The 19,662-nt window shown below is 35.2% G+C and overlaps 1 protein-coding gene across 35 annotated transcripts in view; it reads right to left on the bottom strand.

Annotated features, from left to right (window-relative positions):
- Positions 1 to 19,662, bottom strand: part of NRXN1 (neurexin 1) — a 1,174,729-nt gene that overhangs the window by 142,770 nt on the left and 1,012,297 nt on the right. For 21 of the 35 annotated variants that reach the window (XM_082745378.1, XM_082745344.1, XM_082745355.1 and 18 more), the window contains 2 exons: positions 3,460 to 3,549; positions 1,756 to 2,075 (listed from right to left, as the gene is read on the bottom strand). In XM_082745378.1, the coding sequence (XP_082601504.1) occupies positions 1,756 to 2,075; positions 3,460 to 3,549 (410 nt within the window). The remainder of the gene's footprint in view (positions 1 to 1,755; positions 2,076 to 3,459; positions 3,550 to 19,662) is intronic. The other 14 variants (XM_082745351.1, XM_082745353.1, XM_082745361.1 and 11 more) reach the window with 1 other exon arrangement.

The following is a 19,662-nucleotide window of genomic DNA, read 5'->3' as shown; positions in this document are numbered from 1 at the left end:
AAAAATCAGAATCTTTTTTTTTTTTCTTTCTCTGGTAAACATACGTCAGTAGATAGGGTGCTGATATGAACAGAATTTACCTTCTACTCTCTTGCCAAATTTGACACTTAGGTCTATCTTAAACACTTGAAATAAAATAAATGTAAAAATAATTGTTGACATTCTTGCTTCTTTAGAGTGCCGTTTCCTAGAAGTTAGGATCATGTATTTGGAAAGGCTTTATATGGCAACTACTAGATATACTCATTCACTATTAAAAACAAAACAAAACAATCAATTTAGACCTAGGAGAACACATAATTCTGAAAGACATCACAACAGAATATATACAAAGGCTATAAATGTCATTAGGGATCTAATAGCATTTAATAGTAAGCCTATAGCATTCTAACAGTGTTCTCTGGGGGCAGGTAGTTTTTTTTGTTTTGTTTTGTTTTTTTCTTATTCTTCACTGATGCAATACCAGTGCTTGATAGATAGTAGGAAATCACTAATTATACCTTGACTGAATTATTACACTTCAATCTTGTAAAAGTTTGGTATTTAAAAATTCTGTTTTTCAAAATTTTAGATGTAAGACATAAGCTCATTGACGTGAATTCAAGGTGAGGTCAGTTAACCAAATACAATACAAAAAAAGTCTTCTGATATACTAATAGCACATTTCTCTCATAGACAGTGTGGGGGCCAAGGTATAGTGATTAGTTTCAATTAAAGTTACCAAGGAACAGCTAGTACAAGAACACCATGATGCCCCTTTGCCTTCAGAAAGCAGAAAATAAATCTTCCAGATTAATGGTGTCCTCCTGTACCAGGAGGTAAAGAGACAGCCATATAACCAGACACTGGAAATATAAAGCCAATAAACCTACCTACTAGTAATAATTTATTACTAGTAAAATAAATTTACTAATTTATAAATAAACCTACCTACTAGTAATAATTTATTACTAGTAAAATAAATTTACTAATTTATTATCCCAGCTCAAACCCTATTTAGAACTCCTTACTAATAGAAGCTTCCAAACTTAAGATTTCTTTGCCATGTAAATTTCTTATAGATATATTTGTCTTTGCATAAAAAAGTATAAAAGTTGACTACCTTGGTCATTTCTATGGGTCTCAATTTTATTATTGAGACTGTGTACATGTAATCAAATTTTTTTTCCCTCCTGTTACTTTGCCTCACGTCAATTTCTTTCTTATATCAGCCAGAAGAAACCTGAAGGGTAGAATAAAAATTTCCCCCTCAACAATAGTAAAAGAGTAGACCTATCATTCACTATGGGAACCACACGCTTATCAACTCAAAATTCTGAACACTTCAAAATACAACAGAAATTTGTAAGCAATTTCTCTTCAAATTTGTTTTATTTTATGCTGATGATGTGCTGAGACTGAACAAATAAGGCCTTTCAAATACTTCACTAATTTACTTGTTTACTTAACTTAAAAAGTGAAAACACTGTGTAATTAGTAGGCAGTCCCCTCAGCTTGGGCTAGACCAAGGTTATTAATCAAGCTAGCAGCTAACAAACTGATATAAAGCAGCAAATCTCAAATCAACAGTATATAAACATTTCACATTCAAACTGAGCACATTATACTAAGCAAGACTCAAAGAAAACCAGAGCACCGGAGATCAGAAACAATCCCATTTTAGAAACAATCCCATTTTAGAAAAGACACATATGTAGAAAAGCCCACTTTCATAACCACAGTTCCAAAACAAAGGAATGAAATCCACATACTCACCTGGCTAATGGGTTCTTTCGTAGGAGGCTTTCCTCTTCTGGCTGTGCTAGTAGCTAGGGTTGTGGTGGTCTCCATAATTGATGTGGACATCTCTGACTGCATGGCAGTGGCTGTCGACTCAGTTGTCATTGAGGAAGGCACTTCACCAACAAGTCTCACATTTCCCACTATGGCGATGTTGGCATCATTTTCGGCTGCCATATTCAGAACTTTCAAGCCATTGTAGTAAAGCCCAGAGAGCTGGCCCTGGAAGGGCTGGCCCTGCTCTTTCCCGCCAATTATTATAGTTGCTTGGCTATTGAAGATTGTGAGCTGACGCCCTGTAAAAATAATATTACATACATGCAAAAATGTTGATTGTGAACTCTACATTCTACAAAGGATGATAAAACAGATCTTTCATGGGGTGGATAATGATAGCAATAAACTATAAGAGAGGCATTTGACTCATAATTCATTGCTTATAAATGAGGTGTCCATGAAATGCATAATCATTGGCAAATACTTGTAAATTCTCAACTTATTGTAAATGTAGTGCTTTTGCTAAAAGACCAATCAAAGATACGTATTATAAATCAATTTTTAGTGGATCCCTTCTCTCTTTTACCTCAAGATCTTACACTGTTGGTCTCTTAAATCTAAATTGTTAAATTAAAAAAATGTGAGATATCTAACATTTCAAGTATTTGTCATTCTAAAATTACCATTGACAGAAACTAATCTAGAGCAGCTAAATCTAATTGTAAATTTATGATAAAAATTTCATAGTTCATGTAATGGCCACATGTATCTATATGCTATTCTTTAAGAATGTTTATTTTTTTGAAGGCATAGTCCATTGCTATTTGAATTATTCTATTTTTCCGGCAATCACACTGAAAAGAAATGCATGGTTTACACTGAGCATGTCAGAGACAAAAAAAATCCAAAAATATTTTCTGATTGGCTTTCAGCAAGTCTATTAAAACAAAACAAAATGAAAAAAAAAATAGCTTCAGATGTAAAAAGCGGCTTCAGGAATGATACACAAACCGATGGAGAAATTATGGCACATTTCCATCTAACAGCAATCCTCAGCAACAGTACCAATATCATCAAATTGAGTATCCAGTTTTAGCAGATTGCTCTCTGCTCATAAAAAGCATGCACACAACTTTAAGTTCAGTTTTAATTAGGGCTTGTTCTCAAATGCTCTTAGAAGGTTGCAAACGTTAAAGGGACTTCATTTTGACTGGCAATCCATATTGCCCACTATTTAAGATGCCTAGAGTTTAAACCAAGAGTTTTGTTTTGTTTTGTTTTGTTTTGTTTTTCAGGACCATAATAAAGATATCAGAACTACATATATTTTAGTTAATAATTTAGAGGCTGGAACATGTAATATAATCTATGAATGATTTATCATTTTGGGTTAATGCTTGCTGTGAGTACCTTCATAGATTGAGTTAGTGGATTATATTTAACAGTCCCTTTAACCTTAAGTTAACAGGGTAAGATTATTAAACAGCTGGTACGTCTAAAAATGTATAGAAATTATTATACAAGGTATGCAAATATTACTATCTACATTTTACTGTTTTAAATTTGTTTTTAATTTAGTTTTACGGAAAATTTATTTTTTATGTTTATTAGTGTTACAATGAAGTACTACTTGGTTATGTTCAAATTATTTTTTTATTTGAAGTTTTAATCAATGTTTTTTACCTTTGTCGAGTAGCCATTCATCAACTACTCGACCAAGTCGATATGGAATTCGCTGTCTAGCAATCGCCAGGCGCTCGTTATCATTGTTTCCTTTAAAGTTTAAAGAGACATTTCATTGGTTAAAATCTGTAAGGTCAAAGGTTAAAAGTTAATACTTAAAGCTTGAGCTATACAGTTGCCACATGATTTTTTGAAATTTGGAATTTTAAAAAGTTCTACCTAGAACATTTCATGTTTCAGACTTGTCATTCATTCATTTATTTTATTTTAGCAAACAAAATTATTCCTATGTTAATTGAAAATTAGAAATCTGCATTTGAGCTAGGTTATTAAACTTATGTTATAGACAGACCCGAACAACCAATTTAAACAGCATATAATAGCTTTACCAAAAAATGACCGTTGATCTCAGGGTTTTGTCTTTTTGATGTTTCTTATTAACTAGTTAAACATGTTCAGGTGAAACAGGTTTAAGTTTTCAAAATACATTCAACCTCTTATTCCAGATTAGTAATTTATGAACACCAAACTTCATACCATCTTTGGCACACTGAAGCATCTAAAATCGGCCTAGAATACTTTATGTCCTATTCAGAAAATAGAAATTCTTATTCATCTCATTTAATACATTTATCACAATGTCTGAATAGTTCTTGTATATTCCACACAAATCGGTTTATCAATCACTTGGACATCACAAGGGAATATATCTTGCATCATCCAAATATGTTATTACAGGAAAAGGCTTTGACAAAAGTGACTTTATTTTATTGTCCTTCAGTTTCACTTAAAGCTTACATGTTGAAGTGTATAACACTTGGGAAAAAATTTTATGTATGTTCTTTTACTCTCAAATATCTGCTTTTATTAAACCATTCTAAATAATATGTGACAGTGTAAGGAACAAACACGAGCCACAACGGTGCTTCCTCCTCACACATTGAAACTAAATGGGAGCCTCACTTCTTTGAACAAAACATTATCTGATAGAAACACAGTTTAAACTGACCTTGAGAATAGATAAATGTACACCTGATCTATAAAGCACTTAGGAAGATCCCGGCTGCCATCTCAGTGCTCAGCTGCATATAGAACAAGCAGCTTTTCTCGTCTGTGAAAATTAACTAACAAGGAATTTGAGCTAAGACATTTTGGCAAAAGCTCAGAGAACTCAGAGGAGAAAGAAATACTGGAAGTTACTACTGCTGATAAAAGACTGGAGCATTTTGCTCAGAAACGTAATAGATATAAATTTTTCTCAGAATAATTTATAAATACTTTCTTATACTGTTTGTACTGTACACTGTATTTACCACAATAAACCCACCATTATATTAGTCACATACTTCTAGAGAAATAGAAAAGAACTGTCACTTAGGCCTTAACAATTTGTTCTTTGAATGTGTATTTGACTAATAATGTTTCATGCATTAGTCCTTAATTTAAAATGTAAATATGTTGTATTCCTGAAACTAACATATCGTTGTGTGAAACTAGGGGTCATTTTAATATACTGATAATCTGAATAAAACCCCAAGGATAGGGGCACCTGGGTGGCTCAGTGGGTTAAGCCTCTGCCTTCAGCTCAGGTCATGATCTCAGAGTCCTGGGATTGAGCCCCACATCAGGCTCTCTGCTCAGCCAGGAGTCTGCTTCCCTGCCTCTCTGCCTACTTGCGATCTCTTTATCTCTCTGTCAAATAAATAAAAAATTAAAAAAAAAAATAACCAAAACCCCAAGGATACAAACAGCTTAAATTCTAAGCCCATGTTTGTTTTAAAAGAGTGCACAATTTGTGTTTTCTTCTGTGTGCTTGCATACAAATTATATTTGGAAAAACACATTAGATATGATATTGGTTATCTTAAGGCTGTGAGATGAATGATGAATGTGTGATTTTGGCTTATATTTATGTGATAAACATGTTTATGTGCATAATTTGATAGCCAAACATGAAATAACTTTTCAAAGACACATACCCTTTGCTCTATTAATGTCTTTGTCCAACAACTACTCCTATCAATTCATACTGTTATAACTCTCCTGATGACTTTATAATTTCAGGTGGTTCCATATGCCGTTGTTCACGCTAGAGTGTTTCCATCATCAGAAATGATTATTTCCTCAGATACCACCCAAATTTAGGCTCCAAATCACCTCTTCCCCAGTTGCTACTATAGCATATTAACAGACCACTCTGTGTCATCTCTGCAATCAATTGTACCTATTCTCCACATGTCAGCTGATATCTAATAATGCCATTTGCCTATTATAACCGTTCTCATTGCCTTTAGGACAAAATCTCACGCCCCTGATGAGATTTGTGAGTGGTTCCAAGATCTGGTCCTTTCCTACTTCCTGTTCCTCATCTCATGCCTGCCCCTGCCTTGCTCTCCTCTGTCCAAACTCATGAGACTTCTTTCAATTTTTCTAAGGCTCTCCTTCTTCCTCTGGGCTTTTGCACTTGTAAGTTCCTTTATTTGAAAGGCTCTTCTTCACTCTCACCCCATTTCCATTTTCCCTTAGCCAAACATGACTCATTAATGGAGTCTTCTCAGCAGAAGCATTTTTCCTCCGAAGGTCTTTCTTGCTGTCCCCAAGTCAGATTAGGACACTTGACTACATGTTTCCCTAGCACCTGATACATGTCCTTTGGAATAGGCACTGGCCTTGTAATTGCATACTCAATAAATATTTTCCCTCTGAAGTCTGAAGTTCAATACAGTCAGATACTGTGTGTGCTGTTACTATATTCTCAGTGCTAGCATGATACCTATCAAATAATCTCCTACAAAGTGTCTGTGGATTGAGGTAGTGAAGGAAATCTTGTTTTTATTTCTGATACCTTCCATGGAACAACTGCCTCATCCTACAGCCTAACAACATTCACAAGAAAATGAAAGCAAATACTTATGCCCAGAGAATAGATCCATCCAGCCGAGCCTCCCTTTAACTTCCCAAAGGAAAATCACATAGTTCATTTATAATTTTATCTCTTTAGTGATGGTCACTTAAACATCCATATAGTCAATTCATTACTTGGTAATAATTACGGTTTCGTGCCACAAAATAAATAATCATAGTTAGTATTAGTAGGGGCAGTAGAAAAGACCTAAGTAAGATTGGTGGAGAAAATTGACAGCTTTGTATATTCTTTTTGAATAGCTTTTAAAAAAAGCAAGTAAAAACACATAAAAATATATACACAGATATATACAATTTGCTCTTAAACCTTTGGTACTCACAGAACAATTGATATAATTGATTGACACAATATAAGCCAACAATAGCTCTTAAAGATCCTTGATGAGACTCAGATAAACCAACATATACACCATATTTCCAAAGAATAACAAAGAGGCCACTTAACAACAGGAAAGTATTGAGTAGGCAGCAGAGATAGGTGTAAAAAGATGTGATAATTTTTTTAAAAAGGTAGCCACATGGATGGTACCATACAATCCCATCCCCCATGAATATCAGATGCCTTCTAGTTCAGAGACCCTTTTTTTTTTTTTTTTTTTTTTTAAACAGAGAGAAATCAAAGGACAGACTTTAGTCTTTGTTGCAGTAATAGATGATGGGAAATCAGAGGGCACTCACTTCAGTTCAATATATTTATTTTAGTTTCCAAAGTCTTTGTTCTTCTACTGGAATAAAAAATTAATGACTTCTCTTGTGACAAAATTATATATAAATACACTATCAAGCAAAGACACATCTAATTAGAGGGCTGTAATGATGATGTCTTTTAACAGATGAGTCCCAAATCCCTTCTACTATTGACTATAAAATAGCTCAGATTGTTTATGTTCACTAGGAATAAGCCTACATTTTGCCTCCACCTCATGATTGTCATTAACAAGCTTCATATGAAAAGTCATTATTGAGGTGTATTATTTTAAGAAATTGCTCAAAATGCATTTTATTGCATTACAAATTCATAATGATATGTCATTTACAAAACAACCAGTAATTTGGTATGTTTGTGTTCATTTTTAATCCTTGCAGAGTTTGATATACATCTAAATTTAGCATGTAATATAAAGAACATAAAACAACCAATTTAATTGGGAAAGGTCAAAGATAAATATAATTTCCAATGACCTTTTCTTTCCTTTGGGAAGGACTGGGACCTAATACCAAACATGCTGTGATGTAGAAACACTACATAGTACTTCTAAGCATGGTCAAAGGAAGCAGGCCTATATGGACAGGACAGATTAGAAACAACTGGAATGTGGGGCCTGTGGTAGCACAGTTGGTTAAGCAACTGACTCTTGGTTCTGGCTCAGGTCATGATTTCAGGATCATGGGATTGAGTCCCATGTTGGGCTCTGAGCTCAATGAAGAGTCTGCTAGGGTTTCTCTCTCCCTTTCCCTCTGCCCATCCCTGTGTGTGTGCTCTCTTAGAATACAAAAATAGATGAATCTTAAAACAAAACCAACCAACCAACCAAACAAACAGTTCCTGAATATTCAAATCAAGCCAAAGGTGAATCTTGGGGAGAAGCTATTTTCATTTTCAAGTTTCTTAAACCAGAGGTAAGGATAAAGTAATAATGACCCGCTTATAAAAAACCTATTTATTTTGGAATTATTAAAAGGACAAAGAAGAACTTCAATTTTTAAAAAGCATACAAATCAACTACAGCAATCAACTGAGCATATGTATCAGGTTTATGGTAACAGAACTTCTCATCGAATTGTTAAGACATGCTTTAGTTTCATACTTCCTGTACCTTAATAAAACTAGAATGAGGTTTTCCTTTTATTTTCTTTTTCCTCCAGTTGGTTTTATGTGGGTTAAGTATGTTGGTACCTCCACAGAAAATGTCACCAGTGACATACACATCTCTGTTGAAGTAATTTCCAAGCAACAAAACAGTATGTAAAACCTGTGTTTATTTTCCTTTGAATTGTGAAAGGATTCAGTATTTTTTTAATTAATTAATTATTAACTGTACTATAATTAATACATAACATTAGATTAATTTCAAAATTCAGTATTTTTGACAAAAGACAGGCTTCTTATATCTGGAATAAATTTCTAGGTACAAGTTCTTTTTTTTTTTTTTTTTTTTTTTAAAGATTTTATTTATTTATTTGACAGAGAGAAATCACAAGTAGATGGAGAGGCAGGCAGAGAGAGAGAGAGAGAGGGAAGCAGGCTCCCTGCTGAGCAGAGAGCCCGATGCGGGACTCGATCCCAGGACCCTGAGATCATGACCTGAGCCGAAGGCAGCGGCTTAACCCACTGAGCCACCCAGGCGCCCACTAGGTACAAGTTCTAACTGCAGTGGCCACTTAGGCATAAAGTGATAACTGTAATGGATATTTCAAACAAGGTTCCAGGGCTGAAAAATAAAAAACAAAATCTGGTTATTCATTTAGAGTGCAACTTTCTTTATTTTGACTGAATCCCAGATAGTTTCATTCTCTTACTAACCAATACTGTTTGGTAACACTATAGAATATTAATTTTGTATGAACCAGTAGACCTCAAAGAACAAGAGTAATTTCAAAGAATCAAGGTAAGCAGCAAGAAGTAATAAAACTCAAATCCTTGACTTGTAGTTAAATTTCATGGTGGGACTCAGAGAATAAAAAGAAATAAAATTGTAATCATATTTTTATGACTATTGGTCAGTAGAGAAAAGCTATATGAACTTTGCTAATATATAGTTTTTCTCCTCTCATTTTCATAAATCTTCACTACTGATATGTAATTTCTCCTTGGAAATAAAAGTGTCAGTTTTCTAAATAACAACATAATATATTAGAAGAAAAATAAGGAAAAGCTGTGCTATGAACCCCAAATTTGTCCAAAATAGTATGAAAGTAAAAACAGAGTTTTTACTTCAAGAGTCAAAATCAATAAGGCTGTGAGTACCATTAATGTCATATATATGTCACATATAATGTCATATATATATATATATTTTTTTTTCCCCTAATCTTGCTCCTCTTTCATCAATCATGATTTTGTCATTGGAGTAAATATAGGCCAGGGAAGTAAAATGTTTTGTGCTTAAATGTAAGACAATGATGTGTAGCTTGAAGTTGGGCCCACTATGGTGCATATAGATTGGCAGAAAAATTAGTATCAACTTGGGATTCCCCCCCCCTTTTTTTTAATTGCCGAGAACTGATGGTTGAGTTGATCTGGGAGAAATTTTGGTAAGTGCCTCACTTCTAACGAACTATATATGAGAGACATATTAGAAGACTCAATGAATCTTCAGAAATATGCCTAATTTCCAAGAATATGTTTCTTTGTATTTATTTTAGTGATTTCTGGAAAATGAATTGAATTGTAGATTCCCCCAGTAGCACTTTCCAAAGTCCATCAGTAAATATAACATTTGCTTGTAATGGAAATAACTGTCCTTTAACTAAGGCAAAAATGACAAAGAATTGGATCTCTATAAAAACAGGTGGTAGAGGTTATAGATCTTGTAGTCATGAGGTCACAGGCCTTCCAGAGTATGCCTGATCCATGGCTAATATAAAGCAGTGATAGATTTGGATTGTCACCAAGACTTTTAAGACCTTATGGAATTATAAACACATACTACCAGCTTCTAAAACTGCTTCTTTTCTGACACTCAGCAAACAAACTAGTAAGCCTACAACTAAGTTTCTTGCACTTTGGAAAACCCACTTTTTAAGAAGGAAAGTGGTCTATAGGTAAAGGAATTAAAGAAAATACTACCAGAAAAGGGGGTAATAATGTATTGAGTGGCTTTTGTGCTTTACTGTGCTACTGACTTTTTATATAGGTCATCTCTCATTTAGTCCTCATATTAATCCTGGACCATAAATATCTTTTATTTTATAGATTTAAAAAATGAGTCTCAAATAGATGATATAACTAGGACAGTGTCATACAAAATAGATGGATGAATCATGTGAACCCAGGAATATTTGACTCCTAAGCTACACCCTACAATAGTTATTTTTTTTTAAGAAAAAAGTTTCAAACATCCTGAGATATAAAGCCCCAACATCTTCCCTTTAATCCTTATTGCACTCTCTTATATAATGGAAAATATCATGGTCTTGTTTTTAAAGGTTCTGTTTTGTTAAGTTTGGGGTGAGATTCTCCTCTTGGGCACATAAAATCAGTAATCATTCCAAATCCTTGAGGATTTATCAGGAATCTCTTTTTATCACCTCTATTTTATAGAGTAAGGTAGTGAAGATCTGTTACAGTAGAGATCCCAGTGAGGAATAGCATTTTATTTTCTTCTTTTTACAGTGATGCCCTGCCATGCAAGCCAACTGAAACATAAAATACTCTAGGCATTCCTTATATTAACCTCTTACTGTAAGACAAGTCCAAAACATAATAACCTACCAAGTTCACAGGTCTTTGTGATGCTATCTTCTCCAGACACAAGTTGTTAAAGGACAAAGGGTCCTAGTCATGAGTGAGAAGACTACTGCATTTTGTTGGCTTGTGGGAAGAGGGATGGGACTGCGCAACATGTTAAAGTGAATTCTGCTTGGACCTCACATTCCCTCCCTTTTTTTTTCTTCCTTGCTCATCTTTTATCTCTGCTCTTCCCTTTATACATCTCCAGGGACCCAATGCTTAAATGCCATTCATCAATAACCCAATGCGTACATCCATTCCTAGACATATCTCATGCACCCAAAAGACTGCACCTTCCTTCTCTAGTTCAGTAGTTAAATCCCTTGTTTCTTTAGTATAGCTTAGGTAGACATTAGGAAAGCAATCTAACTCAATGAAGTCAATACATAAGAACCAACAGTGTATTCCAAAAGTACTGTGTTGAGCATACATCAATACATCTTATAGATCCTATTATTAAAGAGCCTACACTTTGTCTGGGGAGTCATGGGGCAAAATGAAGGAAGTTAAGTGGAAGTTCAGGATAATAGATAACTTCTCATAAGTATATAACTAACCACTATATGAATTGTATGTGCCACAGAAGTTCAGAGAGGACAATGGACGACAGAAAAACAGAAGGTATGACAGAACACAAAGGATTTTACCTAGATAACAAACAACCTAAATTTTATTGAAATAGTAGCCAGATAAAAATGTGTTCTACTATGTATATTAATCCCCAAAAGGATTGATTATTAATTATCTTTTTCAATTTTGTGAAGCAGTATACTGATTATTGATTATTCTTTTCAATTTTGTAAAGCAGTATACCTGCAGATATATTTTTTAAGTAAATATATTCTCCAGTAGAATATATTTAGTCTCAAACTAATTGTAAATATAAATATAAATAATTAAAATATTTATGCTATGTGAAGTGAACCATATAATACACACAATGTTAAAACTACTAAATAAAATATGGTGAAAGTTGACAAGAATTTGAGGGCAATATGCAAAAATGAAAATATTTGAGTTAGGATGGAGGGATTATGGATGATCTTTTAAAATTTTGATTGCGTATTTAAACTATGTTTGTAGACACTTCAGTTTTGCTCCCATCTTCTAAAAAAAAAAGTGGAATTTTCTATAAATTAAATGTAGCATCTGAATGCAATGCTATACAAAGAGAGAGTGGAACAACCCAGACACATTTTCAGTCAGCCCACTTAAACATCTGGAGAGAGCACAGACCACTGCAGTAGGGCAATGTCTATTTATGACTAATGCTTCCTATGTTACCCAAGCTCCTTGTGTGAAACAGTAGGCCTTTAGATCCAGTTAAACAATATCTTCCTATGAGACTATTAAGATACTGGGCATGAAAGCCACAGGCTACCTACTGCAGAGTTTAACAGTTCTTTTGGGGAAGAAGTTAGAAGCTTACTGCACACCTAACTGGGTTAAGAAATTTCTCCCTTCATGTCCCCCTGTTATATGAAATTACATTAAGATATCTAGTATACCTTTATACAACAATTTGTAGAAGCCCTTGTTCGTCTATGCTACTTACATTCAAACATTTTAATTTGGATATTGTTTCATCAGGAGAGGTAACCTTGTGATCTTTGGATCTCACTGCCTATGTGGAATGAATAGTGATTTACATGTTCTTCCCTAAGCCTTCCCATGTTGTTGAGTTTCTAATGCAAAGAGACTGAAATATCATATAAAAAACTAGTAACAAGAAATAAAAAGCAACAGGGACAAGCAGATAACAGAATACAGAATGTACTCTGATAAGTTAAAGGTCATACTCTGTTATCACGGATACTGAAGAGCTCTTTTGTACTAGCTGTGTAGCATTTAAGAGAGAAGAATGGTTTAACAGCTACAAAAACAGAGAAGGCCACTGATAGATATCACTCTGTGGTGAGAAAAAGGAAAATGAAATGTAAGAATAGCTCCACACTACCTTAAAAATGGCATTTTGCCATTTTACCAGATAGGAGAATCTTAAGTACCTTCTAAATCATGTCAAAACATTTAAGCTTATCCACCCTAATAAGAGCTTACATGTATATTTAAGCCTCCTTTTCCCAGTCCTTGATTTCTGAGAATCAGAGAGTATTATGTGGTATAGCTCAATTTTCTACTTTCTCACACCAACCCTGACTTTTAATCTGTTCTTCTTAATATTTAGACGGTTCTAAGGAAGAGAAATAAGGAAATGTCTCATGTGTCATCTACTATGGATTAGAAATTATACTGAGACAGTTTCTTAATCTTTGGTAAAGAGAAGTCTGATACTATTGCATCCTAATCTCATTTTAAGGGACCAATCTCTCTCCTTCACTTGTAATCGGAATGCAGGAAGATTTTTTTTTTTCCCCCAATTAGAAAGACGGGGTTTGCCAACTGTATACAAATTGTTTCAGATAACATGTCCTGGAAGTACCAAGGGCAGGCTAGAATGGCCAGTCTTCCTCAATCTTATAAAATGTACAAACTCTTAAATAAAATAACTATTATTTTTGTAGACAGATTAAATACTATAGATATGAACTTAAAACCCTAGAATGATTTACCCCCAATAAAAATGTATTTTATATATCAGCAATGATTTCATTTTTTCTCTTTTTTATAGACATTTATTTGTTTCTTTTTTTATTTATTTCAGAGAGATGGGGAGGACAGAGGGAGAGTCTTAAGCAGACTCTGTGCTGAGTGTGGAACCTGACGGGGGCTCAATCTCACAACCTTGAGATCACAACCTGATCCAAAACCAAGAGTCAGATGCCACAGAGTGTGCCACAGAGGCGCCCCTCTGTGCTTTCTTTCAAGTAAACCCATGTGGTCAGACTCGTTGTGGAAGAAGAATCCTCAATGGCTAAGGATACTGGGCTCTATATCCTGGCTTTCCTCGTGTTTAGCTTTTTAACAGGGACCAGGAACACAACATTTTTGAACTTCAGTTTTCTCATCTGTAAAATAGGTATTTGTAAGAATAATCAACATAATAAAGTATATGTAAATCTCTTAGCAAAAGCACATGGCATAAGGTAGGCTCTAAGTAAATACGAGTGATATATTGTGATTGTGTCATTATTTGTTGTCTGGTCTAATCTACCTAATAGGATGTACATATGTATCTAAGAATATAGAGATTGCAGAAATTGTTTCTCACTCATCTGACATCAGAGAGGTGGTAAGAAAAACAAATAAATTTTCCTTTCTTAAGACAAATAAAGGAACTACGCTTATTTTAAGTGTGTCCTCAACCTCACAGATACTTTGTCAAAAAAAACACTGCATTTTCTCCCAAGCAATGTCAAACCTCTGAGAACCTGTTCTCAGAGGTTTATGCATGGCTACCTGTAAGCCAGTAGGAACACCTGAAGGGAGGTCATTAACTTTAGGAGGCCACACAACAAGAAAAAGCCAAAGTACCTGCCCTAAGAGAAAATGGAATTCAGGAGACCACGATCTATTCTGTGCAGCAGTGTAGTGACAAAGTTACTCCCAGAAAAGGAAAACCTTAGAGATCACTGAGGTCTCCAAATGATATTTTAATCTGTACATTAATGCCTCAAAGAGATGCATTTCAAAAAGAATGCCTCTGACTCCTCTTTTTTTCCCCCTAAGGCTTGTGGTAAAAACAGGCTGTAGAAATTATGAACAGAAGTGGATACTGAGTGGCCGAAAACAAGACAAGCCCCCCGATCTGTAAGATGCGATTAGTGGACTGTGTGGCCTCTTACGTGGTCACCAATGCTAATAACCAAGGATCCTAAGTTAAAGGTAGGGTTGTCAAGAAGACACGCTTCAAGCCCTCTTGTTGACATATGCTGTCTGTGGATTTTTTTTTTAATAGGGGAATTAATTTTAGACCCATTGAAAAACAAGATACGATCAATGTTTTCTAACTCTGCAAATAACTTTAGGAGACTGAAATTTTTGATTTGGCACATTCTTTTTTTTCTTCCTCTTCTTTTTTTTTTTTTTTTTTTTGTTGTTGTTGTTGTTGTCATCTGTGGAGATCTATAATTAAGCCATTACAATTTACTGATAGGTTTTATATTGCAAATTTGTCTTCCTTCTTTCAGCTATACAGACACACACACTTTTTACCAGGCAGACATTCTTCTGGCTTCTCATTCTACCCACCCACTGAAGCATATCACTCCTCTGACAGCCATTTCAAGAGAAGAAAGGCAAGCACAGGTTGGGTTTTAGGAGATTTCGATTTTATAAAAAGTAGTCAAGAGGATGGAGAAGTGCGTTATGATGCTTGGAAAGAGATTTGTCTCCTCTTCATTTTAAGTTCTTTTTACTAAAGCGACAAGAGAGGACAATATCAAGAGGCAATATGACTTTTTTTCCCCAAATCTATAACTTCTCTTTGCAAACCACTTTTGTCCAAAATTTATTCAAGTAAAATCTTTTCTTGAGTTACTCAAACACCTGTGATCTGGGAAACTATACTGTGGGAGACATTCCTGGTTGAGTAAACAGCCTCATAAGAGTTTCCATCCAATCAAGTCTAACAAGATCAGAGTGGAAAATCTGAAGGTGGCCTAAGTGTAGCTTCCAGTCTGGATGGAGATCACCAATTAAGACCCAGATATCCTAAAGAATGCAGCAGATACACCGGAGAAATAGTACACTGCATCTCTCAGAATGAGACTGTGTGTGAAGGTATTCACTGCTATCAGTATTTCCCCTAAACTTAAGCCACCTATGACTTCTAGTAGATCCCTAAATATAGAACAGAAAGGAGAGAAGGATAAAAAACCTACAAGTATGTCTTAACCAAGTTTAAGCTGATACTCCACTAGTAAGGGCAACTGAAATTTATCCCCTTATATGTTGTTCTTGTTGTTGCTGTTCTTCTTCCGTTTTTTTTTTTTTTTTTAAAGCTGTGTCATTTTCAAGGAAAGGGCTAAATTAGTTGGGTCATACAACTCTGGTCTAATTAATACTTCATTTAACATTTTTCCTGAAGTTTTCAAAGTACAACCGGCCTTGTGTTGACTTCATGGGAAATAAACAGTTTATGGACATCTTCCACAAGGACCCTTCTATTACCTGAAAACTGTTATGGGCAGAATTGTACCTCCCATTCCCTGAAATTCATGTGGTGAAGCCTTAACTCAGTACAGCAAAATGCAACTATATTTGGAGAGAGGGCCTTTGAAGAGGTGATACAGTTAAACCAATACCCTGTAATCTAGACACACACAGAAAGACACCAGGGGCAGGTGACCAGAGTGAAAAGACTGTGAAAACACAGAGATGGTGGCCATCTGCAAGCCAAAAAGTGAGGCCACCAGAGAAATCAAGGCTGCCAACACCTCAAGACTTCCAGTCTACAGGACCATGATAGAATCACTTGCTCTTTAAGTCATCAAGACTGTGGTATTTTGCTATGAAGCCCCTAGGAAACTAAAATAGAGATCATTTAAAATTATTTAAAAATATGTATTGTTGGCCTAATCACAGACCTTGGATACCAAGCAGATGTGACAGCTTTTTGCCACAATGGTTAAAAGGTCTGGATATGAATACTCCTGGGTTTACATTTTAACAAAGTGCCAACCTACTGTCAAAATTATACCCATTTTAGGGGTGCTTGGGTGGCCCAGTCAGTTAAGCATATGCCTTTGGCTCGGGTCATGATCCCAGGGTCACGGGATCGAGCCCTGCATTAGGCTCCCTGCTTGGCGGGAAGCCTGATTCTCCCTCTCTCACTCCCCCTTGCTTATGTTCCCTCCCTTGCTGTTTCTCTCTTTGTCAAAAAAATAAAATCTTTTTAAAAAAAATCATACCCCCAACTGAGCCACCCAGGCGTCCCTAATATAGGAATTCAGTAAAGTGTCAGGATATAAAATCAATGCACAGAAATCAGTTGCATTTCTCTACACCAACAGCAAGACAGAAGAAAGAGATATTAAGGAGTCAATCCCATTTACAATTGCATCCAAAACCATAAGATACATAGGAATAAACCTAACCAAAGAGACACAGAATCTATACTAAGAAAACTATAAAGTACTCATGAAAGAAATTGAGGAAGACACAAAGAAATGGAAAAATGTTCCATGCTCCTGGATTGGAAGAATAAATATTGTGAAAATGTCTATGCTACCTAAAGCAATCTACACACTTAATGCAATTCCTATCAAAGTACCATCCATCTTTTGCAAAGAAATGGAACAAATAATGCTAAAATTTATATGGAACCAGAAAAGACCTCGAATAGCCAAAGGGATATTGAAAAAGAAAGCCAACGTTGGTGGCATCACAATTCCGGACTTCAAGCTCTATTACAAAGCTGTCATCATCAAGACAGCATGGTACTGGCACAAAAACAGACACATAGATCAATGGATCAGAATAGAGAGCCCAGAAATAGACCCTCAAATCTATGGTCAACTAATCTTCGACAAAGCAGGAAAGAATGTCCAATGGAAAAAAGACAGCCTCTTCAATAAATGGTGCTGGGAAAATTGGACAGCCACATGCAGAAAAATGAAATTTGACCATTTCCTTACACCACACACAAAAATAGACTCAAAATGGATGAAGGACCTCAATGTGAGAAAGGAATCCATCAAAATCCTTGAGGAGAACACGGGCAGCAACCTCTTCGACCTCTGCCACAGCAACATCTTCCTAGGAACAACGCAAAAGGCAAGGGAAGCAAGGGCAAAAATGAACTATTGGGATTTCATCAAGATCAAAAGCTTTTGCCCAGCAAAGAAAACAGTTAACAAAATCAAAAGACAACTGACAGAATGGGAGAAGATATTTGCAAACGACATATCAGATAAAGGGCTAGTATCCATACTCTATAAAGAACTTATGACACTCAACACCCAAAGAACAAATAATCCAATCAAGAAATGGGCAGAGGACATGAACAGACATTTCTGCAAAGAAGACATCCAGATGGCCAACAGACACATGAAAAAGTGCTCCATATCACTCGGCATCAGGGAAATACAAATCAAAACCACAATGAGATATCACCTCACACCAGTCAGAATGGCTAAAATCAACAAGTCAGGAAATGACAGATGCTGGCGAGGATGTGGAGAAAGGGGAACCCTCCTCCACTGTTGGTGGGAATGCAAGCTGGTGCAACCACTCTGGAAAACAGCATGGAGGTTCCTCAGAATGTTGAAAATAGAACTGCCCTATGACCCAGCAATTGCACTATTGGGTATTTACCCTAAAGATACAAATGTAGTGATCCAAAGGGGCACATGCACCCGAATGTTTATAGCAGCAATGTCCACAATAGCCAAACTATGGAAAGAACCTAGATGTCCATCAACAGATGAATGGATCAAGAAGATGTGGTATATATACACAATGGAATACTATGCAGCCATCAAAAAAAATGAAATCTTGCCATTTGCGACAACATGGATGGAACTAGAGCGTATCATGCTTAGCGAAATAAGTCAAGCAGAGAAAGACAACTATCATATGATCTCCCTGATATGAGGAAGTGGTGATGCAACATGGGGGCTTAAGTGGGTAGGAGAAGAATAAATGAAACAAGATGGGATTGGGAGGGAGACAAACCATAAGTGACTCTTAATCTCACAAAACAAACTGAGGGTTGCTGGGGGGAGGGGGTTTGGGAGAAGGGGGTGGGATTATGGACATTGGGGAGGGTATGTGCTTTGGTGAGTGCTGTGAAGTGTGTAAACCTGGTGATTCACAGACCTGTACCCCTGGGGATAAAAATATATGTTTATAAAAAATAAAAAATTAAAAAAAAATCATACCCATTTTAATTACAAAATTTGATTGAAGAAAGCATTTTTTTCCTTCTCTGGATTAGCTTTTAAATCATAATATTCTGCAACACAACTCTGGTATTCACACAGTTATAGAATGAACTCTACCAGTGTACAATTTGCATTATTTAAGGTATAAGTTAATGATGAAGTTGGTTTCAGCACAAAAAATATCAGCACAATATATACTTACATACATAACTATATTTATAAATAGGTCTAGGTATACACATAGTTCCATTATGTCTATAGTACAACTTTTGCAAAAGGAATTACTTAACATTTCATATCGTTAAATTGAATTTCTTAAACAAACAAACAAAAAAAGAGATCCCATTTTACTTTGTGGTCTCCTGTAGCTTCATTAACACAGATGACTGGAGTACTATTTAAAATATAATGTTATTTTTAAGTTGTTAATTTATTTTAAAAGTTTCCACAAAAGAAACCCCCACACAAAATACCACATAAATAAATTCCGACTTAGGTAATGATTACATAAGGTGAGATTTTTTTTTTTTTTTTACAAAAATATACTGATGTTTTCTTCAATTTAATAACTATTGCGAGATCACAGAAAGTTTATTGTGCCCACTTCCAATTCTCTGAAAACAAATTCTAAGTCCCAAAGGAAAAGCCTATATTATTTACATACATTTCTAATCTTAAATTTGCCTAAGGAATCTTGTTCAACAAACACACAAAAAAAATGATTTTTGTGAGACCATAATTAGTTTGGGGGGGACTTGCTAAATGGCCATGCCAACAAACAATAACTACAAAAATATCAACTTTCATTGTTAACTTGAAGTATTTATCATCTACCCAAAACTAAGTGAGTGTCTTACTCTGTTCTCTTTTTCTTTTGGGGGTGAGAGACTCCACGGAAAATACCCAGGACAGTAGAAGGCCTAGCAAATGGAGGACTGTACCATTTAGTGCCAAAACAAAAAGACCTGAGCTTTATATAAATGTAATAAAGTAAAGGTACCTTATATTTCCCAAGAAATTAAATATACCTTCACCATTTCC

Source organism: Mustela nivalis (assembly GCF_964662115.1).
Source record: "Mustela nivalis genome assembly, chromosome: 8".
Lineage (NCBI taxonomy): Eukaryota > Metazoa > Chordata > Mammalia > Carnivora > Mustelidae > Mustela > Mustela nivalis.
Note: the sequence above shows the minus strand (reverse complement) of the source record. Positions and strands in the feature narration are given on the sequence as shown.